This window comes from Coloeus monedula (assembly GCF_965178545.1).
Source record: "Coloeus monedula genome assembly, chromosome: 13".
In the NCBI taxonomy this organism is placed as follows: domain Eukaryota; kingdom Metazoa; phylum Chordata; class Aves; order Passeriformes; family Corvidae; genus Coloeus; species Coloeus monedula.
In genome coordinates, this window is record NC_138793.1 from 13,512,429 (window position 1) to 13,536,585 (window position 24,157).

Sequence of the window (24,157 nt, forward strand, 5' to 3'; positions counted from 1 at the left end):
TTCCAGCATGAAGTATATCTCTCTCTAAAAATGCCCAGGTTTTTTCTTGCTTCATTTATTACCTTGTTTGAAGTTCTCAGAGACAGTTTTCTGGGGCAACAGTGTTCTGTTTGATGCAAGGTCTTCAAGACCAAAAAAGGAAAGAGGAATGGAAGAAATAAGAAATCTAAGACCTGAAATGGGTGCTGCCCAGTTTTCTAAATTTTTGTTAATGTTTGGCTGATTTGTCTAAGAATTGACAAGTTCTAATTGAGGTTTTGTCCCTGCTTGGGATATTTATAAATTCTACCCCCATGTGTCCTTTGTGGATCTTTTAAGCTATGAATGCATATTGCAGATGTGGCCTTTCAGCTGGGGCGTGTAAGGTCTCTACTCATCACTGCTTTTCTTGGTTTTTTTTGGCATTCAATTGTCTTGGAAACATCTCTGGCTCTGTAAAATGTGATTCACATCAGTTGTTGGGATCAAACACTGATGCACAAGCAGATCCATATGACAAAGTTGTTTTAATATTTGTTTTCATATATGGCAAAGCTAAAACTAAAGGGGCAGATGGTGGGGTGTCTGTCTTCTTTCCTGTGTCTCCCATAATCCGCTGAACAGGGGTTTAGCATATCTCAAAGCAGTATTTCCTTTTGGCAAGGGTGAGGCAATTAAATATGAACAAAAAACCCTGAGGGGAGCTAATGGGTCATCACCCCTGGTTGCCATGAAAGAATGGGAAGGTGACAATGTGAGATATAGAAAGGTCTGCTGTTAATGGTAGGTGGTACAGGTCATGTCGCAGAGTCTGCACGCTCCCAGGGGTTTGAATTGCACAGGAGCAGGTGACTCCAGCTGGTTCCCAGGTGACGCAAGAGGTGCAAATCCAGGCAGATCCCTTGTCAGCCACTGAAAAGTTGTGTGCATGTGTGTGAAATTTCTAGGCTTAATCTGCATTACAGTGTGTGTGTGCATGCGTGTAAGCTTTCTGCAGAGCTCTGGAGCATGTGTGTCATGTGGGGTGAGGCCAGAAAAGCAGATGTCCTGACCATGCCCCTCCTACCCAGGGATTAGAGATGCTCAGGGGACAGCAGAGAGAAGCTGGGACACACCTCCCTGATTCACTGCCAGAGACAGCAGCAGCTTCTGCAGGTTCAGTAGGCCTCTGCTCCTTGGTCAAATAAAACCCTGCAGCTCCATTTCTAGCAACCATCCCCTATTTTTAGTTAACCAGAGAGGAGGAGGATGGCCTATGCCCAGGAAGACAGGTAAGGTGCTGTGAAATAGGGGATGCACAGTCATCCAAGCTGGATGAGGCTAACAAAATTACATTGCTTTTCCTCACCTTGTTTTCCTCTTCTTTCTACTGGGCACTCAATAAATGTCAGACAAAGGCTGCTCAGAAGTAAACATCTTATTATTGGAGAGGAATCTGGCCATCTGCCTGTGCAGGTGCTGGTATTATGAAATATGACAGCGAGTAGGTGACCTTGGGAGAGGTTACGGGCCAGAAGAAGCAAATGTCTCCTGTGGAGAGGCATAGACTGCGAATACGTATGGCTGTGTGCCCCCAAACATAATGCTGTAGCTGTTTATTAGGATGTGTCTGCTTTTTAACATGGATTTGCTTTCAGCCAACCTAGAAGCACAATAAGGGTGGTTTTTTTCATGCCATAAAAGATCTGTCACAGGTGACAGTCCTGTGTTTTGCAACAGATGCGTTTCTCCAGTGGATGACAGCAATCACAATAAAAGGGATTGTGTTTTCAGCTGATCCTGTGATTTAATCCAAAGTGATGATACCGAGCACTATTGTTAGGTGTGCATTGTTAGAGCAGCTAGAGGGGCCTTTGTGCTACATATATTAATTCCAGCTGTCAAAAAGCTTGCACAGGCCTTGTGCTTATGCAGTTCCAGGCCGAACACTCTGTTTGGTGACCCACAGGTCAAACTCCCCCTTTGCTCCTGCTGAGCAGGTATCTCCCTTGCATTCAGAAATTATCAGTGCTTGCCAGTCCCTTTGATGTCAGCTGGAAGGTTTCTGAAAGCTAAATACTGCAGGAAGATTAATTTTGGCATCGCTGTGCTCTCAGCACTGGGGACAGCTCTGATGTGCCCAAAGCCTTTGGGACAGACAGGGCTCTGCCAGGTCCCTCTGCACTTGCTGGAGCTCCTTTCAGGCGAGGAAACATATGCAGCACCAGAGATTTACTTCTTTGGTTAAGAAGTATTTTAATATCTTCTGTTTAAAAGGAAAAAATTCACTGTAACGTGGCATAGCTCAGTCAGTCCTGATGTCTTCAGCAGACATTGAATGGGATCCATCCCGCATTCCTAAAATTTGTGAGGATATAGGAATAATATGCATTCTTTAATGTTATTTTGCAAGGGTTTATGCACCTTTTAAAAAAAATACTGAAACCAGGAGTATTATGGTCACAAGGAAGAGCAGATCCTGGTGACCTTGTTCTTTTCTTATGCCTTCCATAGGTATGTCAAAAGCTTGGGTATTACATATAAATTCTCTTGGTTCTGTTTAATTTCTAAACAAGGATTACAGTTATTCAACAGAGAAATTGGGGGGAATTGTTCACTGATGTATGTAAAGCACTTTTAAAGCTTTTGTCTGGGAACAAGTGATAACGTAGTCAAGTGTAGTCTTTATTAATGTCACTTTCACAGCTCCTGCTTATTTCAGAAGCTCATGATACACTTAGAAAATTCAGTATGTGATGGTAAATAAACTCTCTCATTTCCAAACTTTTCCTTTGAAAAGTACTTCAGCTAAGTATGACTCTTCATTTTAATCTGTGTGTGGAAGTTATTTCTTCCCATTGGATTGCAGGTTTATGACATTTTTTGGTATTTTTGATGTCACAGTTTGTAACTAGGACCATAACTTTGATGTATCATACACTGGATAGGACTTACAGTAGTATGTAGACAGCTAAGAGATGAAAAGCTCACAGAAAACACCTGTGCAGTAACTACTGACCCTGTCAGTATAAAGAAAGAAAAAGCATAGAATTGAGAACCTTTGTTTCAATATCTGGTGCTTTAGTTGGAGGAACCAGTTGTACACAGACAGTCCTCTTAGGCCTGAGACCTCCTGGAGTGAGGAGCTCCACTGTGAAAGCTTTTCTCTCTGTCCTCTCAGGCTGCAGAGAGCAGCATCACAGCATTACTAAGGTTTACACCTCTCAAAACAAGAGACTTGATAAAAAACAACCAAAAGAAACATTCCTGGACAGACAGTGACTGCTTATCACCATCTCCAGTCAATTTTACATCACCTGCAGCCTCACAGTATCTGATTTTCTCACCTCTCAATAATCAGGTCAACTTTTCATATAGAGAACCCCGCTGCCCCTGCCTATGTTCAGGTTAACTCCAAGACCCAGTTCCCTACCATGTACAACCATTAATTCTACTCATCAATGGTAACAACTGAATTGCTACCAAGAACTGCTCTTAGTACCCCTGCTTTTGAGGACAGTTTCAATCAACCTTGATATTGACTTTCAGAAAGTATCTGCATTGTCCTATTGGAAACAGGATTATAGGATTATTTTGCTATTGATTGTGTTTCAAAACTGTGATTAAGGCATCTGAATACTGGGCTAAGAGGTTAAAAGTTGAACTCTTCTCCCTTCCCATGAGGCAGATACACAACAGGCACCGTAATGCCAACTTCTATCCCACCTTCAGGCAATGGGGCTCCCTGCTGGATAAGACTTTTTTTTAAACAAGGTATTTGCCAAGTCCCCCTCTTGAATCAGGCAGCATAAGCTCCAGAGCCCAGATTCCTGGTTTGCACTTGTTTTGATGGAGTCTGATGTCTTGGCCTCTTGGCTAGGTCTAGACTGCAGGTATGATCCCATGCCCACTCTGTGGGAGAGAAGAGGCTGAGTAAGATCTCCATGTTTATCCTTCTGTATTGAAGGAACAAGGTATCGAGGAGGGTGTTTGACACGTGGTACCAGCCTAGAAGGAAGCAGTGGGAGCTGATGGCACTCAACACTTACAGAGATTGGCCTCTCCATCTCTGTAGATGATGCTTGACCCATGTCTCAGAAGTTTACCTACTGCAGATGACAGTGTCTACTCCTTCACCAGCACAGCATTCCAGCCGTGTTGTTCAGGTGCCTTCAGAGCTCCATGCGCTTGGATCTCCCCGTCACAGGCTGGACATCCCCGAGCACACTCATATCAGTTGCAATTTCTCAGTCTAACTGTGCTTTTGCCTTTCTTCAGCAACTCAGGAGAGACCAGAGCCCATCAGAAGCAGGAGTGATTATGCCTTGTGACATTTCTGTGATCTAGGTATCATTAGCCATTCTTCATCTACAGAATGAAACCGGCCAAGGGGATTCAAATTATTTCCCTGTAGTCAGGGGTAAAATACATGAGATTAAAAGCGATACATCTTCAATAATAGCAGTGACGCTTCTATTATTATAGTCTTAATGAAATTTCTTTTTTCTCTGCGCGTTTTCAGAACTTTTATCCTTTGAAGCTTGTTCTTTGAATGGGCTGATAGTCTCACTGACTTGTTCTCCTGCAGAAATAGCTACGAGGTGTATAAGGAAACAGCAGATTGGTTGCGTGCCCGTACTGCCCAGCGGCCCAGGATCGCCATCATCTGCGGGTCTGGGCTGGGAGGTCTGGCTGATGTGCTGGATAACAAGACAGTCTTCCTGTATGAGGACATCCCTCACTTCCCACAGAGCACAGGTGAGCACAACCCAGGGCATCAGCGCCCCACCCACCGGCAGCCTGCAGCAGAGCCTTACGCAGGAATCACTCAAGTCAACTCAAGTCTGTAAACCAGTCCCTCACTGGTGAAATGTGTGTTCACAGTAAAAAACCATAAACACAGCACAGAAATATGTATTTATTTATTTGATTTCCAGCTCCTGCTTTTGCAGTGCTTGGCCCTGCTGTAAAGCAAAATCATCAACTAACAGATCCCTCTAAAGTCAAAGTCCTTGAGACCTGTTACTAAAGTGACACTCTATTAATTTCCAGTGGCAGGGCATGTTGGCAGATTGGTGTTTGGGGAGCTGAACGGACAGCCCTGCGTGTGCATGCAGGGACGTTTCCACTCTTACGAAGGCTACTCCTTCAGCACGGTGAGTTCTCCTTAAGGAAAACATTCACGTAGGGGAGATGTGTTGTAAAAGCTGCAGAAGTGACTGCTTGCCTTGCTATCTAGCTGCAGGATTTTAGCTTTTGCAATGAACTTACATTGCTCTTGAAATGAGTCTTAGATTTCAGATTTGTCCCCAAAAAATAAAACTGGGAGTTCAAACCAAGAGGTGGTTGGCTTCTGTTGGATGAAGGTGATGCTCTACAGCCACACAAACTGGCTGACCCTGCTACACTTGCAGGGGGAGATAGTTTATCATATAAGGCAGATTAATTTACATGCTTAAATTAGTCAGTTTAATCATTATTTAAATCTGCAACCAGAAAACTTTGATAAGAATAATCTATTTTAATCTTCTTTTGCATTTGTATAGTTTACAGCTTTTTTTTTTTTTCCCCTAGAAAAAGCTCCCAGGCTACTGCAAGCTGCTATAACCTCCCAGCTAACATACTGGAATGTGTGGATATTTGCATTTATGTTACCTACCATGCACATATGTACATTTCTGTTAGGAAACACCAATAATATTTATTTATTGGCTCTTTTTTTATTTGCATAGCTTTGAGATATTCCTTTTTTGCATTAAGGTTGTTTGCATTTGGATATAAACTAACTTTTGGCACCACTCAACTTCTTGTAGAAAAACAACTATCTTAAAATCACTCGATACAAAACTAGCTTTATCAAGATGTGTTTGTCTATTAAAATTAACTCATTTCTTGAAGAAGTGGTGTCTATAGTTAGGAATTTTTTTGTTCATGATAGCATTTGATTGATAGCAGGTATCATCCAAATTCCTTCATGACTCCTCAAAATCAAACTTAAATTTTTTTTCCAGCTCCCAATTGTTCCTTGACTTTGGATTACTCTCCAAGTCCATGTGCATAAGTAGTTACTTCAATCAGCACAGTGGTTTGATCTCTGCAAGACCTTGGCAGTGAGCAAAAACTATCTGCATGTTCTTTCTGTACCACCTTTATTTGACCTCAGTGGAACTGTAGGAAGTGTGGGCTTGGGTTTTAATGGTATTCATTGCAAGATTATGTTTTAATTTGTTTAAAAAGCGCTAACATTCTATTTAAATTAGAGAAATGTTTAAAATTGAAGAAGGCTGTTTTGTCTCCATAGATAAGACTTTTCTTTGCATCCACAAATTGTGATATTAGAAATGTAGTAGCAGTAGCTGTCTACTGCTTGTGATACTCATGGCACATATGGTTCTTGCAGGTCACATTTCCCATCAGGGTCTTCTTTCTCCTGGGGGTGGAGATCTTGATTGTCACAAATGCTGCTGGAGGACTGAATCCCCACTTTCAAGTGGGGGACATCATGTTCATAAGAGATCACATCAGCTTGTTTGGCTTGGGAGGGCAGAATCCCCTGCGCGGACCAAACGATGAGAGGTAAGAAAGCACCAACTCCAATGTTACCAATTAATCCTTTCTTCCTCCAGCCATGGGCTGGGACTGCCAGTTGTGCCTACTGACAAATACTTACTGAGGTAGAGTTTGGCTCCAGGTATCCACAAGGGAAGAGTTACAGCAGTAGCTGTGTGTGCTGTGCCACCTGCCCTGCCTTCCCTTGGCTGTTGCTTACTCTTACAAGCCTACAAGGAGTTTACACACAAATCCCCAGAAGGTTTTGTTTTGTACAAGTAGGCTTCTCCTGACATGACCAGCTGTACCATTTGCTAAAGACACCCACTGCTCCTCCTCTTGTCAGTCCCTCTCTCTGCCGGTTCCTCTTAATTGAGCAATCAGTGAACTGTGCTGTCTCCAGCCTGGGTTTATCAACAGCCATTTCTGGTGTGATGGAATGGGTACAGCAGAGACCAGGCAGTAAGTGGAGGGCAGAGCAAAGATGAAACCTCTAAATTTCCTGATGACCACTGTTGTATCCAGGTAATGAAACTGGGGTGCCCTTGTATTCACAGAAGGCATTGCTCTGATGAGAGGTGATTGTCGTGGCAGCTTCTTCAGAGGCCTTGAGATCTACAAGAGTGACCTGCTGCTGGCTGAGCTGGGAAGTCAGGTTTTCTGTCCTGGCTGTGTAGCAGAATCTTTACCTTATGGACAGTGCAGAGAGGGGCTTCTAACATATCCTCACCCTTGAACTGCAGTTGCCACCAGATTTGGATTTGCTTTGAGCAGGATGCTGGACTAGAGGACCTCGAGGTCCCTTCCAAAATGAATTTATGATCCTAAAATCCTTCCAAGACACCATCAGACTGTAAGGTGGAAGGCAACCAGCATGGGCAAGGTCATAGCACTGAGAAGGGAAATGCCAGCTGAACCAGTGTTCACAAAAAAAAGCCCTTTGGCTCTCAAATGGGGCTAAAAAGAGTGTTAGGACACATCCAGTGGAGATGCAGACTGAGCAAAGGGAAGCACATCAAATGTAAGGAAAGTCAGCATGGAAGCAGTAAAGATCCAGAGCTGTCACAAGCCTTATGCCAGGAAAGAAAGGGGCTGGATTGTCATAAGGAGAAAACAGTAGTAGGAATTGTTTCCTAAACAAGCTGGCAGGAAAGAAACCAGGTGAAAGCCAGATGTGTGAAGCCAGAGGACAGGCAAGGGAGGTGGGGAAGGAAGTGGTAGTTGCTGAGTGAAGAGTGAGTTCAGATAATAGAGTTAAATCCGTTGGTGATTTGGTACCTTCATCTTGAAAAATGGACATGTTTGCAGGGCAGGCATCTGGATTGTCCTCGGATCTCTCAGAGAAAGCTCTGCTGAGAGCAAGGTGGCCTGCCTGGTTTTCAGTTAGTTAGTTCCTTCCTGATGTAACAGCAGACCTGGCTCTTGCTTCTGAAGGAATCTGAAAGGTGGTGGCAGCTGCCACAGGAGAAATAATCGCTGTGCTGCGATTCCATGGCAAGAGGACAGTACCCATTTGAAGTGGAATATCTTTACATTTTTGTAGGTATTGCCGTGGGTTGGATGAAAGAGTGGTGAAAAGCAGAGAAGCCACATGGAGTGTTTAAAGCTCTCTGGACTTGTATAATTGCTCTGGAGCAGGACAAACTCCAATCAAACAACTGCATCTGGACAACGTTCAAAGGCAGCATAGCTGCCTCATTGCCTCCCAAAAGCAGCTTCTTGGTGAAGACTGCAGTGCTCTGGGAGGTGACTTTTGTACTGCTGACCAAGGCATCAAAATGGGCAAAAGGTCTTTATGAATCAAGTTTCAAAGTATTGCAGCGATTTAGCTGAGCAAACTCGTAAAATCCTGTCCAGCTGAGCTACCAGGAAGGATTTATCTAAGCACAACAGAGCAAAACTAGAGGCAATGAAGTGATGTGGAAATAATATTTTTTTAATAAATTAGAGATTGGGCTTCTGTATTGCTGGCCGTTCTTCAGAAAAGGGAAGCAATTTTCATGGTGATGAATACTGATTACCTTAGGCCAGAAGGGAAAGTTTGTTTTTATTTATATAATATTTAGTGTTTATAAAAACAAAATAAGCCACCTACTGCCCTAAGCATTCAGCTGGAAGAACATATAAACAAGCAGAAGCTTTAATAGCATAAATGAGGGACCTAGTCCACTCCTACTGAACCACATTGGTGAACATGGCTGGGAGTTTATTTTCCAGGTTTTCTCAGTGGCAGCATAACAACTCTTGCCATCTACCTCTGCTCTCCTTGAGTCAAGAGTAGGCTTTACTCCATCAGGAGCAGGACTGAGCTGCTATTTTGAGAGCTAGAGCAAGAGACCCAGTCTTGAAGCAGAAGATGAAAGCTACCTAAAATACAGCCCTGGAGCTCCAAGATGTTAAGTAGCTGCCTGCTGTGATGGGCCTTAAATGTAGGGACTGATGCTCCATCAGGCCCTGCTCAAACCCCTGCCCAGGGACAGTCTGTGGGACTCTGCCTCAGGGAGCCCAAAGAGCAGCAACTGTCTGGTGGGGAATGTTTAGAAGTCATCACAGGCAGTTACTGGGGAGAGAGAGAACTGGGCATCAGCGCTCCCTAGGGACAGGAGCCCTTGAAAGACCATTCCAGAAGGGTGTCTGCAGTAGGGAAGCAGTGCAAGGCCTTCCAACACCCATAACCTCTGTGTGCTGACAGTCTTGGTGATTAGATCTAGCAGGAATGTCATGCTCAGGGAGAGGTAGGTGCCACTCTCCTGGAATCAGGAGGGGGGACAGGACTCTGAGCAACCTGATCTAGCTGAAGATGTCCCTGCTCATTGCATGGGTTTTGATGAGATGGCCTTTGAAGGTCCCTTCCAACACAAATTATTCTATGATTGATGGCAGAATTATCTGATGATAGGGGCAGAATGAGAGAGATTGCATCCATGGCAGGTCTGCCCTTAACATTTCCCTTTTCTCCAAAGAATGAGCATCCTTGGACTCTGAAGGAGGGAGCAGTAGCAGTATCACATGGCCGTGTCCTTTACTGCCTTTCAGGTTTGGAGTGAGGTTTCCCTGCATGTCAGATGCTTATGAACAAGATCTGCTCGGCCTGGCAATGGAGAGTGCACAGGAGCTGGGGTTCCTGAGCTTCACCAGGGAAGGAGTGTACTGCCTGCTGGCTGGGCCCTGCTACGAGACCGTCGCCGAGTGCCGCCTGCTGCAGGCGCTGGGAGCTGATGCTGTGGGTGAGCTGCCCGGCTGGGCTGCCAGGGTTCTTTGGGCACATGGATTGAACAGTTAATTCTGCTCAAGGCTGACTTGCTTCAGTCTTTGGCTCTCTAAGTCTCCTGAGGCTGGAGAAATGAGCTTTGTGTATTTCTGCTTCATTCTGCAGTGGCTTAGTGCAGCTCCTGGGATGGATCTGCACAAAGTCCCTGTGCTTACAGCTGCGCAGGACAAAGATCCCAGCACAACTTTGTGTTTATTTCCCAAACACAAAGTCTCTCATGCTTAGATGGCTCCACATCAGCAGGACTGAGTGGGGCTCAATAAAAATGAAGTCTTTGTCTAGTATTTTTCTTCTAATTCTGACACTGTAAAGATTTGCACTGTGCTATCTCTCTACAAACCAGCCCTCCTTATGAGTCTTATTTAGGGATGGTAATCATGGATACCTTCCCAACTGTGTACAAGAAAAGTAAGTGCCATGATCCATATTATTCCTCCAGTATGATTCCTCCCGTGAACCCTGGCTCATGGAAGTCTGTTCATTAATACCTGCAGTTTCATTGTGTGTGAGGAAAGGAGCTCAGCTCCCCCCAAAGCCATTTTTATTTGCAATAGCTCTTTTAGCCAAGGAAGAGAAGAGCCAAATGACACGGCACATCAGTACTTCCTTAGCAAGTCTGCAAGCAGTCTGACACATCTTGAGGAGGGAGCTGTGGCACAATGATCAAATGCAGGGGGTTTATTGTGCTGAGCAGAGTTGTAAATGTAGTGCTGCAGCTATTTGAGCCTTGTACATATCACAGCCTTTAACTATTACAGAGTTCAGACACAGAGCTGAGGGGAATGAGACAAGGGTATGTGCTTGGAGGTAGGATCATGGTTTGCAGCCCTAGAGAGATCTTGTTTTGGTGTAAATCCTGACTCATTCTGGTCTTTTCCTCTCTTACTGTAGGCATGAGCACTGTCCCAGAGGTAATTGTAGCCAGACATTGCGGCCTCCGAGTCCTTGGGATCTCCCTCATCACCAACAAAGTGGTGATGAGCTACAACAGCCAAGAGAAAGCCAACCATGAGGAAGTGCTGCACATCTCGGTGGTCCAGGCTGAAGCCCTGCAGAAACTGGTCACACACCTCCTGGGGAAGCTGGGGGAAAGCACAAACTCTCCATGACCTCCAGCCATTTATCCTTCATATCATAAAGTGTGTGAACACTACCAAGTATTGGGGAGAGCTGTTGGTGGGACTGTCCACTTCTCTCCCAATTTTAAATAGACCTTTTGATCTTTGTGCTTTGTCTGATCTGGTGCAGAGGTTTGCTTTGAATTTTGCCAGAATGATCCCTTTGTTAGTAGCCAGTGACCAAAACAGCTGACTGGCACTTAAACACTGGCACATTCCCAAACCCCAGTGTCAGCAGAGGCCCTGGGTACTGTGACCTCCAGCTGTCTCTCTTGGGGCACCATCCTGCCCCAAGTCTCTGCTCCCCCATTGCACATGAGCCAGGTCAAGAGTTGGTCGTGGGGCGTGGTGCCTGGTGCCTGCTGGGCCTGCTTTGTGGGGCCTGGTCTGAAGCCAGTGGAAGCCCACAAAAAGACTGAGTTTCAGATACATTAAATGGACCAGGCTAAAGATGAGATCTGCCTGGAACAAGCAATGGTGCAGAGCAGGTGAATTGCAATTGGCTCTACAGCTTGGAAAACCACTGCATTCCCCTGGGGTTGTGTGACCTTCCACTCCCAGGTCTCCCAGAAAGCCCTCTCTTTGCTCATCCTTGGCTCCTCATGACCAGCTGCAAAGCTCAGTAGCTGTTTGCTACAATGCAGCACATCCCCAGCACCTCTCACACCTTTCCATTCTGTTTCATTGCCCAATTTAGCAGGGCATGAAAATTCAGCTCAGTACAAGGCATGACTTATCTGTGCACCATGTAAACGTTGCCAAGCTGGAAACAGAATCCAAGTCCATCTCTGCTTAGTTTTGATCAGTTTCTGGATATCTTGGAGATCAGTGGCGTCAGCACTGCAGACTGATTTCCTGTTGGTACCCAAAGACAGAGAGATCAGTTTGATCCCATGTTTCACATGATCTTTGCTGCTGTCCCTGCAGCAGATGTTGGAGCACCAATGGTTTGTGGATTTTAGCAATGTGAAATTACAGTGGAAATATTTTGAATCAGGTATTATATTTTTATGGGACTCTCTTGGTCCTCTTACATAAAGAAATTGAGCAGTGAGTAAAGGACAAACAGGAGAGGTTCTCCCTTACGAGTGTGCTGATAGTCTGTCAAGGAAGGGGGAACAGTCACCAGAAGAGTGCATTATTCATTGTTCCTCAAAGGTCAAGCTGAGCTGTGGATGCAGCTGGATGTGAAACAGTGACTGTAATTATTAGATAACCTTTTTCCCTTCATTTATCTTGTAGTTCTCTATAAAGCCCATCACTGTCACAGCTAAATGTTTTTAGTTGACTCAGTGGTCTGAACTGAAGACACCCAGCCGGTCATGGAGAGGTCCCAACCTGCCTTCCTAAATTTAGCTGACCAGTTGTTTACCATTGATGCTTGCCCTCTGTCACAGCCTTCAGCCTTCCATGACATTTCTTCCATTTTTTTCCAGATGGGTATTTGCTTGAAGCCTTTCATGCTGCAATTATCCATGGTGCAGATGTTGCCACCAGGAGGAAGAGTTGTGCTGTGAATGTTTTCCATTAAATGATAGCACTTCAGGTGTAGGGGAAATCTTGGGGTGGCCCCCGTGTTTCCTCCTGGGCAGTGTTACCTCTGGTCAGCCCTGAGAAACATCTGCCCAGCCTGGTCTGGAGGACTTGTGGAGACGAATGATTCATTGCTAGTGCTTTTGTGGCAGAGTCACTTGTTCAGCAGCTCCTGGCACTTGGAGGAGCCGCCAGAGACAGCAGCTCTTCCCATTTGGTGGGTCTAACTGTCAGGAGAGTCTCTGGAACCAGCTCTGGTGGTAATCTGCAAAGGGAAAGAGGCTCCAGCTCCATCTTCTACAATGCTTTACAGATCAAGCAGGAGTGAAGTGCTTGTTAAGAGGGGCAGCACAAGCAGGGAAATATGAAAAGTGGCAGATGTGCAGAGCAAGAAGGAACCACTTCTACCTGCTCCCTTTTCAGACTTGTCCCAGTATGGGCTTGTTACAGGCCAGGGAGAGAGCAGATAATTTCCCCTGCCTAGAAAATGGTGCTTCACATTCATCTAATTAATACTTGGTAAATACAAAGTCTCTCAAGTGGGAGTGGAAGGCAGCTGTGCAGCTCGCTGTAGCTAGCAGCAGCCAGAGTAGCTAAGGCTGGGATTTCAGCAGACTCCATTAATTAATCAGAGTCAGGCTGGGCTCGGATGTGAAGGAAAGCATCCAAAAAACCTGCTGGTACTTCTCAGGCAGGGTTTGAGATGATGAGGAGCTTGGCAGCAGCACCTGCTTTCGGCAGGCCAGGTCTGCTCCTCTCTCCAGCTGCACCAGAGGCAGATACCATGCTCTTGTGTCTGAATACAGCTGAAATGCCACTTAAAATTGAATTTGAAAATCACTGTGCAGCTAAATCTTCAGCAAATTACGTCTGTTTAAAAAAAAATTCTAAATTGCATCTGAACCCTTAAACAGTTTGGGGTTCTTCTTTCAGCTGCCCAGAGTCGGCTTGGATGGCCCAAACTCTGCATGAACATCCCGATTTTTGTCCCTGTCAATGATAAGAGGAAGCTGCCCTGGGCACTTTGGAAAGGATCTTATTCATTTGCAGACGAGAGGGGAAATACAAAAATTAACAGAGTGAGCTCATCTGGCTTTGGAGATACTTTTAATGCATTTTGAGGTTTTTTTACTGCTGACTAATTTTAAAAGTCTGAAATACAGTGATGTAAGATGTGTGGGGAAGGAACTGTGAGGGAATAAAACCTGCTGTGATCCTGAAAACTGTGTTTTTGTTTGCTTGTGCCAATGCCATTGGTTAGAAAGGAAGGAGGTGCTTAACTGCTCTCCCTACATCCAAGCCGCAGGCTGGAGGAAGCAGGGAAGCCCCACAGCACCACATTCCTGGGGGATTAGAACTCAAAGCTCAGGATAAGCAGGACCAGCATTTGCCCAGCACTTGGCACAGGTATTTCTTACTGATCCCACTAGGCTGACAAACTTACGGAAAAAATACCAAGTACCAAAGTACCTCGACTCACCTGAGCAGGTGGAAGGTGCGGTGGGCTGTGGTGGTGCCAGTGCAGCAAGTCATCTGTGCTGGAGGCAGGACACCGTTTCCTTGATGCTCTGCCTTTTGTTTAGTGCTTTATGTGATTTCTGGCAATATCCATGGCTGAAATGACAACCTCAGCTTTCATCATTCCTGTACTCTGTGCCACTTACCTGCTTCTGACGTCCAGGGCATTGTGGTCATAGGGATAAGCTGAAAGATGCATGGAAAGCTAAAACACCTGGCAAGTGGGAAAAGAGCCCCAAATTAAATTGTGATCATGGCTTTCTCAGTGCTGTGGTTGGTAGTGAGCCCAGGTGCTGCCTGGTTAGGGAAAGCCACCAGAAAGGGCTGTCCCACGTGGCTGTACCCATGGCAAAGGGACACATGGAACACCTGTGCAGGGCAGAGCTGGCACAGCTCCTCCTTTACTTGCTCACAGCCATGGACTCTGAGCCAGTCTGCCCCATCCTCTGTGCCAGCTTTTTCCTTTTCCTTGCTCATCAGTCCAGAGAAAACTCTCCAGATCACAGGGTCCTTCTGTTTCCAGTCCCCTGGAGAAGACAGAGGTGTTACATTGATGCCTTCATGTGGGATTCACATAAAAGTGTGAGGCCAAGAGGAGAAACCTCTGCCACAGCCCTTGGCAGGACCATATCAGGAGTGTTTAAGTAGAGATCTCTGCTGGTATCTGAGAAACAACCCTGTGACCCAAAAAAATCTGATGGTGTGATTCATCCTGTTTCCTTTGCAAGCCTCGGTTTCCCACTTTTTTTTACATGAGGTTTGCCTTTTGCATTCTTTCCTATATAAAAGTAAATCAGAAAGCTTTTGAAAACCTGTGCTATCTGTCTCAGCAGCGAGCATGTGCCTTGCCTTCAAGTTGTCAAAATTCCCTTAGATGTTTCTCTTTATTGAAAACCTGCAGTTGAAATAAGGGAATTCTGCTATAGTGGTGTGTTGTTTGGGTTTTTTCCAAAAGCTTTAGGTCTTCACTGCAAGGATTTCATTTGCAGGAAAGAACTCAGCTCTCCCCTGCTGTGCTGAATGTGCAGAGCAGGGGGGAGCAATGTGGGTCACAGCAGTGGGCTGATCTCAGTGTGTTGCTGAATTAAGTCCTGGCTCTGTAAGCAGCATGATGGTCTGTTATTTCCAAAATCTGATGGCATGTTCAGAGTGAATAATAGACTGTCCTGACTTGGACCCACAAGGAACTTCAACTCCTGGCCCTGCAGAGGACATCCCAAGAATCCCATCATGTGCCTGAGAGTGTTGTTCAAATGCTTCCTAAACTCTATCAGGGTTGGTGCTGTGACTACTTCTCTGGGGAGCCTGTTCCAGTGCCCAACCACCCTCTGGGTGAAGAACGTTTTCCTGACACCCAGCCTAGGTGGTGGGGCAGGGGTGGAGGCTGGAGGGAACCATCCAGCCCTTTCTCCCACAGAAGGGACATCCCTGGTGCCTGGACACGCACATACGAGATGGCTTCAAACAGCAGCACAACCACCACTTGCTTTCCTTTCCTGAAGCTTCACAGCCCTCTCTAAAAGTCTTTCTCAATCTTAGCAAATCCCTTCCTGCAGCAACGAGCCCCTCTTGCCCTGCCAGCTGCTTCAGAGAGGCACCTTGGGGAAGCATTTCCCCAGAGAAGGGAGGGAGCGCACCTGGAGCCCAAATATTGCTCCCAGGCCCCAACTTGGAGCAACCTTGGCTCTTTGTAGCAGAGAGATGGGTGTCATGGTGCAGCATGAATGTGATGGGCTGGTGACCCAGAGCCATCCCTGTGCTGGGCTGGAGCTGGGCTCCCTGTGGAGCAGACAATGGACCAGTGTTGGTCCCTGTACCCATTCTCTCCCCTCCCTGGGCACAACTGGGGACACATCCCTAAACCTAGCCCTGCAGAAGCAGTGAACGTCCCCTCTCAGCCCCCAGGAAAAAGCTGCTCTGGAGGGAGTGGGACAGTAAAGCAATGGGCTCTGCTGGGGAAAACTGTGCTGCAATAATGGAAAAAATAAGCTTTTTGGGACTAATTTCTGTGCCAAACCACAGGAAATGTGAATGGAATACACAGGACACCCTTCAGTGTCCCACATGTGCCTGAAGGCTGCGTTGTGCAGCAGGGAGGAGGAGGAGAAGGCCATTGCACTGCTCAGTGTCCCAGTGTGGCTCTCCTCATGGGATGCTGGCACAGCATCTCTTCCCATGCCTGAGGTCCTGTGTCCTGCCCTGCCTCAGCTTCCCACAGCGTTAGAGCCAGGCGTGGCTCCATCTCCACTGCACTGAGCTCCTCCAGGCCCCTGCCATTCAGAGGGAGCACCTCACCCCCCCCGTTCTTCCAGCCAAAAGACAAAAATAAGAGGCACCAGCACCTGGCAGGATGGGCAGTGCCCCGGATAACTCCCAGCAGCTGCCTGCTGCCGACTGGGTCCCTGCTCTGAGCACATCTGAACTTCCCTGATGCCTTCTCATCTTTAATTAAGCACTTCCATGGCTCAGCCTTCTTGCTGGATCTGATTTTTTTTTTCTCTGTAGCCATGGCAACGCTTCCCCTGGGCAGGCTGCGCTGGAGCCAGTGACAAACCCCATGTGTGGCTATTTTGTTTGGGCCTGGAAACTTCCCTGCCATTTGGGAAAACTTGGGAAAAGAAAATCCCGCAATGAGCTGGTGAACGGGAAGGGGAGCCAGGGTGAGAAATGTTTTTTGGGCTGAGCGTCCCTTCCATCCCCCAAGGAGCCCTGCTCCAGCAGGGATGGCAGAGCCTTATCTGAGGATTCCTTTATTTTTCCTCCAAAAGATGGCTGCAGTGTCCAAGTTTTGTGTCCTTGCTCCAGCCATGGGTGCGAGTGACCCCTGCTGTGGCCATTGCATGGACCCTCAGTGGTAGTGACACAGGGACTGCCATCACCTTGCTCCTCCTGCCAGGACCAGCAAATCATGAGCCGAGAAGCTGCCGTGAGGCAGGGGGACAGTGACCCAGATGTGGTGACATGGGGCATGGGCATGGTGACTGGGGTAGGGCTCGCTGGCACAGGAGGGGATGCAGGGACGTGGGGAAGGAATGGAGTGACAGGCAGGAGGAGGCAGCAGGGCGGAGTGACAGGGCAGGGCTAGGTGTCAGGAAAGGGGTAGGTGACATTAAGCAGGGTGGGTGATGTGGGACAGGGATAAGTGGCACAGGGCAGGGATAGGTGACACGGGGCAGGGGTAGGTGACAGAGTAGGGGTAGGTGACAAAGTACGGACAAGTGTCAGGGCACGGGCTGCCGACCCCAGTGCCCAGTGTTGCTCCCAGAGTCCCAGTATCCTGGTGTCCCTGTATCCCGATGTCCTGGTATCCCGGTGTCCTGCTGTCCTGGTATGCCGATGTCCCAGTGTCCCAGTATGTCGGTGTCCTGGTGTCCGGGTATCCCGCTGTCCCAGGATGTCGGTGTCCTGGTGTCCGGGTATCCCGCTGTCCCAGGATGTCGGTGTCCTGGTGTCCGGGTATCCCGCTGTCCCAGTATGTCGGTGTCCTGGTGTCCGGGTATCCCGCTGTCCCAGTATGTCGGTGTCCTGGTGTCCGGGTATCCCGCTGTCCCAGTATCTCGGTGTCCTGGTGTCCGGGTATCCCGCTGTCCCAGGATGTCGGTGTCCTGGTGTCCGGGTATCCCGCTGTCCCAGTATCTCGGTGTCCTGGTGTCCGGGTATCCCGCTGTCCCAGTATCTCGGTGTCCTGGTGTCCGGGTATCCCGCTGTCCCGCTGTCCCGCTGCCCCCCGTGCCCGGCCGGTGTCCCGGGGCGGCGGCGCCCTCTGGCGGCGGCGGGCGGCGCGGCGGCGGCGGGTATAAAAGGCGGCTGCAGGCGGCGGCGGGATCGGGAGCGGCGGGATCGGAAGCGGGATCGGGAGCGGGATGGCCGGCCCGCAGCAGGCCCCGCACCTCCACCTGGCCGAGCTCACCGCCTCCCAGTTCCTCGACATCTGGCGGCACTTCGATGCGGACGGTCAGTCCCGGGGCGCGCGGGACACTTCGCTCCTCAAAAAACCGGCGGGGAGGGCACCGGGCTGAGCATCCCTGGGGGCGCGGGGCTGAATGGGGGGTGGTGAAGAGTCCCTGGACATCCCGGAGGAGAGGATAGAGCCTCCACCGCCGCAGCATGGGGGTAACGGAGAGCCCCCGGGATGCAGAGACTCCAGGATGGAGAGTCTCCGGGGTGATGGAGAGTCTCCGGGGTGATGGAGAGTCTCCGGGGTGATGGAGAGTCTCCGGGGTGACGGAGAGTCTCCGGGGCGCAGCCCCATCGGTTGAAGCTCCGGGATCGGGGAGGCGATCGGTTCCCCAGGACCTCCCCGTCGGGAAAGGACGGGGAGCCCCAGAACTGGACCCCACGGGGAGTCCTCAGCCCATGGGACGCCGAGACCGGGATATCCCGAGCCTCCTTGGCACGTCCCCCGGGTGCCTTGAGAGTTCGGGGCTGGTGTCACCTCTGGGTGCTGCTCTGGGTGTCTTGCCCTTCCCGGCGTGCCCAGTGTCCATCCTCGGTCCCCTCCATCCCCCCGCCTCGGCAGTGCCCCATACTTGGTACCTGGAGGGAGGGGGGCAGCGCGGCCACCAGCTTGGCCCCAGGGTCACCCCCTTGCCAGGGGTGACAGAGTGGGTGTCCCACACCCGGAGCAGGCTGAGGAACGGTCCCTCCACGCCTGGAGTGCTCGGTCCTTCCCTGCCTGCTCCCCAGCTCACAAAACCTCTCCCCGGGGATGCTGTGGCAAAAACCGCGTCCACTCCTTCCCACGGAGCCACATCTGGGCAGGACATCCCTGTTCCTACCACTGTCAGCCCCAAAACGGGGGGAAATGCAAAAAGCAGCATCATTTTGTGGGAAAACAGTTTCTTTTAGCACTGCGGTGCCATGAAGGAGGCTCAGCCCGCTGGGAACAGTAGCCCAGGGGAAAGCTCCTGCCCTTCACTGGGTCTCCTGTTCTTGCAGGGAGATTTGGGGACCAAAACCCTCCTAGGAACTGCGTCATGCAGCCTCGCCAGCTGCGCTGCTGGAACTGGAGCTCCACTTGCTCCCGGCTGCACTTTTGGGGTTCCCCCTGCAGCCCCACAGCACCAGGGACACGGACATAGGTCCCTGTCACTGCTGGAGCTGGCACTGGAGCAGCCACCAAGGGGTTGGGAAGGTGGCACTCCAGTGGGAGTGGGCAGCTCCTGATGTGGGTGTCCAGCTGCCTCCCTGCAGCGCATCCCACTGTGCCCTTGGATGTGCTCTGTCATCTTTAAAACAGCATCAGGCACGGATCCAGCTTGGCCCACGGCCCCCTGGCAGGGCAAGGCTGTGGAGCTGCGGCACGGCAGGTGCCCAGGAGAGGAAGGACTCAGGCATCGAGGAAGAGGGTGGCCTTGACAAGGACAATGCTTGGCTGCACCAAGCAGGAGCTCCAACAGCCCTGGCTGCTTCCCTGTGCCAACGGAGGGACCTGGGGTTCATGTCCTTGTGCATGGGACTACTTCACCCAAACTCATCCCTGCATTTAAACCCCTTCAATGTGGCTTCCATGCCTTGAGCCACTTCCCCTCAAGGCTTGTCATGCCCCAGAGATGTCCCCTTGGATGTCTTTGATGTCCTCACTTTACCAGCCACAGCTGCCCCAAGGCTCCAAGGTGGAGCTGCATGGATTGGCTGTGGCTCTCCAGAGGGGATTTTCCATGACACTCCACATCCCGCCGCTCTGCAGACATGGACCAGACCTGTCCAAGCTGCTGCTTGGAGGAAGCCAAGCTACCGGCCACAGCTTTTCTTGGCCTTATTCTTATTTCCCAGCTCAAAACTCTTGTTGATTTTTTTTTTCCCTAACTGAATTCAAAGGCGCTTGGGGTTCTCCTTCACCCACAAAAGTAGAGCTTCTGGGAAGAGCAGTGGGAAGCCAAGTACCTCAGTGGCTCACACCAGCACCCCAACATCACCCAAGCCCCTCATCCCCTCCTGGGAAGGATGCTGCTCATCCATTGGGATGTGGTCACCAAAGAGGAAGGTACCCTGGGACTTCCCCAGTGCTTCAAGCTGGGATGTGGATGGGTTATTCCCAGCTGCTGTGTTGCAGTGGGGAGAAGATGCTGCTGGGGAGCTGCAGGTGATGCCGAAGGCAGCGCAGAGCAGGGAGCTGTGGTCCAAGCCTGTGGAGGCTGAAATGCAGAGCAGACCTGGGGGAAATGTTCACAAGGAAGAGCCCTGGCTATCCCTCAGCCAGGCACTTCAAGAGAAAGGGCAACATCCCTCTGCTGTGTCCAGATGTTGTTGGAAGGGAGGATTTCTGTCAGGGAGGTGACACCTTGCCTGGCAGCACCATGGAGCCAGTGTCTTCACTGCTGTCCCCAGCCATGATGTGACCCTGCTGCTTCCAGGCACAGCAGCCACCCCCCAAAATCACCAGCACTGTGGGAGCCATGTGTGGCTGAGCCCTGGCTGAGCCATCTGGCCATCGAGCATGCCACAGGCAGGGCGGGGCTGTGGATACCCCGGGTTCCAGAGGAACCACATCTCAGCACAGATACCGGCAGTGAGAGGTGCAGGGTACAGGACAGGGATCTTTTGGAGCTCCTGCCCACATTGGAGACTTGCAGTGGGGCGACCCCTTCCTGGGGCTGATCTTGCACCCAGGATGGGGGGATGCTGTTCCAGGTGCTTTATCTCTACTCCCCATTTGCCCTTGTGGCCCCCACAGGGGGTTGAGAGGAGACAATCCTGGTTGGGAGATGCTTGGACAGAATGGGGAGGTTTATTTAAACTACCTGATTGAAGCATCAGATACAGAAAATGCAGCAAAGACCAAGGAACAAAGTCCCCTGTGCCCTACAAATGAGTGCAAGTGACAAGTCCAAGGTTGTGTATCACCTGGGTAAATATGGGCATTACTGGTATGTGCAACACTCGGCATCAACATTGGCTGGTGTTTCTTTGCTGCCACAGTTGCCTTGGAGCCATCTCCTGATGCAGAGGGAACAAGCACCGTGTCCCCTGGGAGCATCTGTCCCTCTCCTCCTGTGCGCTGACACTGTGGAAGTCTTAATGCGGTTTTTTCCTCCCCCAGGAAATGGCTACATTGAAGGCAAAGAGCTGGAAAATTTCTTCCAGGAGCTGGAAAGTGCAAGGAAGGGGGCAGGCGTGGTAAGAACATCTTCTGGTTTTGCTCCCTCCTTCCCCTGTCCCCTCATGCCCAAAGATTCACACTCATGTCAGCCTCATCTCCTTTGCACACTGATGAGTGGGACTGGGGATCCTCTGGGAGGAAAGCGGGAGAACACCAGTGCAGGGAATGGGGAAAATGCTCCCATCCCCTCTCTCCTTGCTGGCAGGACTCAAAGAAGGACAATTTGGGTGACAAGATGAAGGAGTTCATGCACAAATATGACAAAAATGCGGACGGCAAAATCGAGATGGCAGAGGTGAGCAGTGCTGGACCTGACAAACCCCGGGTTGTTCATGTCCCACCCCCATGCTCATGTTTCCCCTCCACCATTCCACCATGCCTGTGTTCCCCACAGCTGGCCCAGATCCTGCCCACAGAGGAGAATTTTCTGCTGTGTTTCCGCCAGCATGTGGGCTCCAGTTCAGAGTTCATGGAGGTGAGTGGGGCCGGCTGTGCTGGGGGATCCCCGGGGAACTAAGTCCAGCTCCACCATGGTAAAACTACTGGGAGCTTGAACTGCCCAAACCTCCCCTAGCCTCCCCAAAACTCTTGGCATTAACTCAGCATTGGGAGGCAGTGCTGGTTTAGGGAAGAGAGGGAGTGTGGTGAGTTTTCCCAGTTCTCAGCACTCTTGGATACTTCTCAGGGCAGCCAGGTGCCTCATCCCAGCCTCCAGGCGAGGTGGGATGAAAGGATTTGGGACTTTTTTGTAAATTTCCCCTCATGGTAGCTCCTAAATGCCCAAGGGATGTGCCGAAGCCAACACTGCTCTGGGCCACCCCACAACCTCGCTGTGCCCTTGCATGGGGTGAACCCACACAGGTGGGAGAGAAATTGCAGATGGGGAAATAAAACATAGCTGGGGGTGGAAGGGAATGTGCAGCATCCTGGAGAGGAAGGAGCGTGTACTTGGAAACTGAACCCTGGGTGGAGGGGAAGGCTGAAAGAAGAGCACCTGTGACAGGGAGGGGGGCGGGGTAAGCAGGCACTATTGTTTAATTGGGGGATGCAATTAAATATTATTAAGTATTAAAGCCTGATCTTGCATACTGACATGAGGATAAAGGCTCTTGAACTTGTGGTGTGGGGCTGAACAAAAGCATCCAGCCCCAAGGGAGAGCAGGCGGCACCAGAGGGAGTGTGAGGTGGCCCCATCTATTTTAGGGTGGTGGGGGACGCTCTCAGCAGGGGTTTATGGGGACACACAGGTGTGGGGGGAGTGGGGGACACGAGCCCCCGCAAAGGCTCACGGCAGTCCCTCCACAGGCTTGGCGCAGGTACGACACGGATCGCAGCGGCTACATCGAAGCCAACGAGCTCAAGGTGGGCTGTGGGCAGGGGGTGGGCTGGGCTGGGTCCCTGCCAGTGGGACATCCCCACTGAGACAGCCAGGGATGGGGACAGCCAGCAAAACCCTCTCCTCCCAGGGCTTCTTGTCGGACCTGCTGAAGAAGGCGAACCGGCCCTACGACGAGCCCAAGCTGCAGGAGTACACACAGACCATCGTAAGTGGGACCGGGGGTACTGTGTCCCCAGCAGGTCTCACCAGGTGGGTGGCATGCAGGGGAGGAGGAGTGATGGGTGACAGAGTACTGTTTGTGTCCCAACAGCTGCGGATGTTTGACATGAACGGTGATGGGAAGCTGGGCCTCTCCGAGATGTCCCGGTAAGGTCACGGCTGCAAGAAGGAAGAGCTGGGGAGGGAAAGACACCTGAAATGCTCGTATTTAGGAAGAGTCAGCTCCAGCTTCCAGGGAAAACTCTTTTCCTCTTTAATTTACTCATGTTTCTGAGCAAAACATCACTGTGATTTAAGAAAGTGTCTTTTTCTGGCTGCTTCCCGCTCTTCCCTGCCCTTCTTGTTTTTCAGACTTTTGCCCGTGCAAGAAAACTTTCTTCTGAAGTTCCAGGTAACATAATACTACTACTGCTAATAATAATAACAACTCCAACCCCTCCCTCATGCCCTGGTGTCCCTTGCCACTTTGCAGGGAATGAAGCTGTCCTCAGACGAGTTCAATGCCATCTTCGCCTTCTATGACAAGGTAGGGAGCCAGCTCATGGGAAACTGCCCCAAATAAATGTAGCTTGGCAAAAAATAACCCCAAATCGTATGGTTTTGGTTGAGACAATTCCCCGCTGTGGTTTGGGGTGGGAGAACTGGGTTTACCTCTGGCTGTGCTGGCTGAGGGTCTGGGGGTGCCCATGTCCAAGGGGGAATTGTGGGGCTTGTGTACTTCCTGCTGTTGATGTCCCTCCCACACTATCCAGGACGGAAATGGCTTCATTGATGAGAATGAGCTGGATGCACTTTTGAAAGACCTGTATGAGAAGAATAAGAAAGTAAGTGAGGGCAGATCTTGGGTGCCACCGCCAGAGCCTCCCAATTCCTTCTCCACTCTCCCAGCAGCATCTTCCCATGTCCGTGCTCCATGGGGACCCGGAGATGCTGGTCCGGGTGCTGACCCTGCATTCTCATGGGAAGCTGCACTGGAGCTGGGGGGAACGTAATCTCAGCCTAGGGGTGCTCCCCAGGGAGAAAGGGGATGCCCACCCCCACTGCCTCCCATGCCTTGCAGGAGATGAATATCCAGCAGCTCACCAACTACAGGAAGAGCATCATGAACCTCTCTGACGGGGGCAAACTCTACCGCAAGGAACTGGAGATGGTGCTCTGCAATGAGCCCCCCATGTAGGACCCCTCATACACACAGCCCACGCTCCTCCTCCCCGAAAACAAGCACAAGGGGGGAGCCCCCATCACTGCAGAGCTCCCCCAACAGCTCTTGGGTTTGCTGTAGGTTGCTAAATTCCCATTTTGGGGGGGGAACTCTTTTTTTTTTTACCCATCTGCCTGTTTTGTTTAATTATATATATTTTTTTTTTCTTTGTGGGGGTGTTGTTTTCATTCCTTTGGTCTCTTCTGGAGTTTTTATCATTTACCAAAGAACGGTTTACTAATAAATTCAAGTACTGCTAGACTGGAGCTCCTATTTCTCCATCCCATGGTGGGCTGTGGGGTGACAGGGAGAAGGGAGATATCCTCACACTCTGATCCCACTGAGGATG

At 49.8% G+C, this 24,157-nt stretch overlaps 2 protein-coding genes across 2 annotated transcripts; both read left to right on the plus strand.

The window, feature by feature from the left end:
- Positions 1 to 1,227: 1,227 nt before the first annotated feature.
- Positions 1,228 to 10,887, plus strand: LOC309578023 (purine nucleoside phosphorylase-like; the record flags this gene model as incomplete). The annotated part of the gene is made up of 6 exons (XM_082290350.1): positions 1,228 to 1,250; positions 4,547 to 4,716; positions 5,011 to 5,114; positions 6,359 to 6,534; positions 9,544 to 9,734; positions 10,670 to 10,887. The coding sequence occupies 6 exons, from the start codon at positions 1,228 to 1,230 to the stop codon at positions 10,885 to 10,887; spliced, it is 882 nt and encodes a 293-aa protein (XP_082146476.1).
- A 6,923-nt stretch (positions 10,888 to 17,810) lies between these two features.
- CALB2 (calbindin 2) lies at positions 17,811 to 23,784 on the plus strand (the record flags this gene model as incomplete). The annotated part of the gene is made up of 11 exons (XM_082290324.1): positions 17,811 to 17,901; positions 20,990 to 21,066; positions 21,255 to 21,344; positions 21,444 to 21,524; positions 22,355 to 22,411; positions 22,516 to 22,593; positions 22,699 to 22,754; positions 22,959 to 22,998; positions 23,080 to 23,133; positions 23,360 to 23,431; positions 23,668 to 23,784. The coding sequence occupies 11 exons, from the start codon at positions 17,811 to 17,813 to the stop codon at positions 23,782 to 23,784; spliced, it is 813 nt and encodes a 270-aa protein (XP_082146450.1).
- Positions 23,785 to 24,157: the final 373 nt, after the last annotated feature.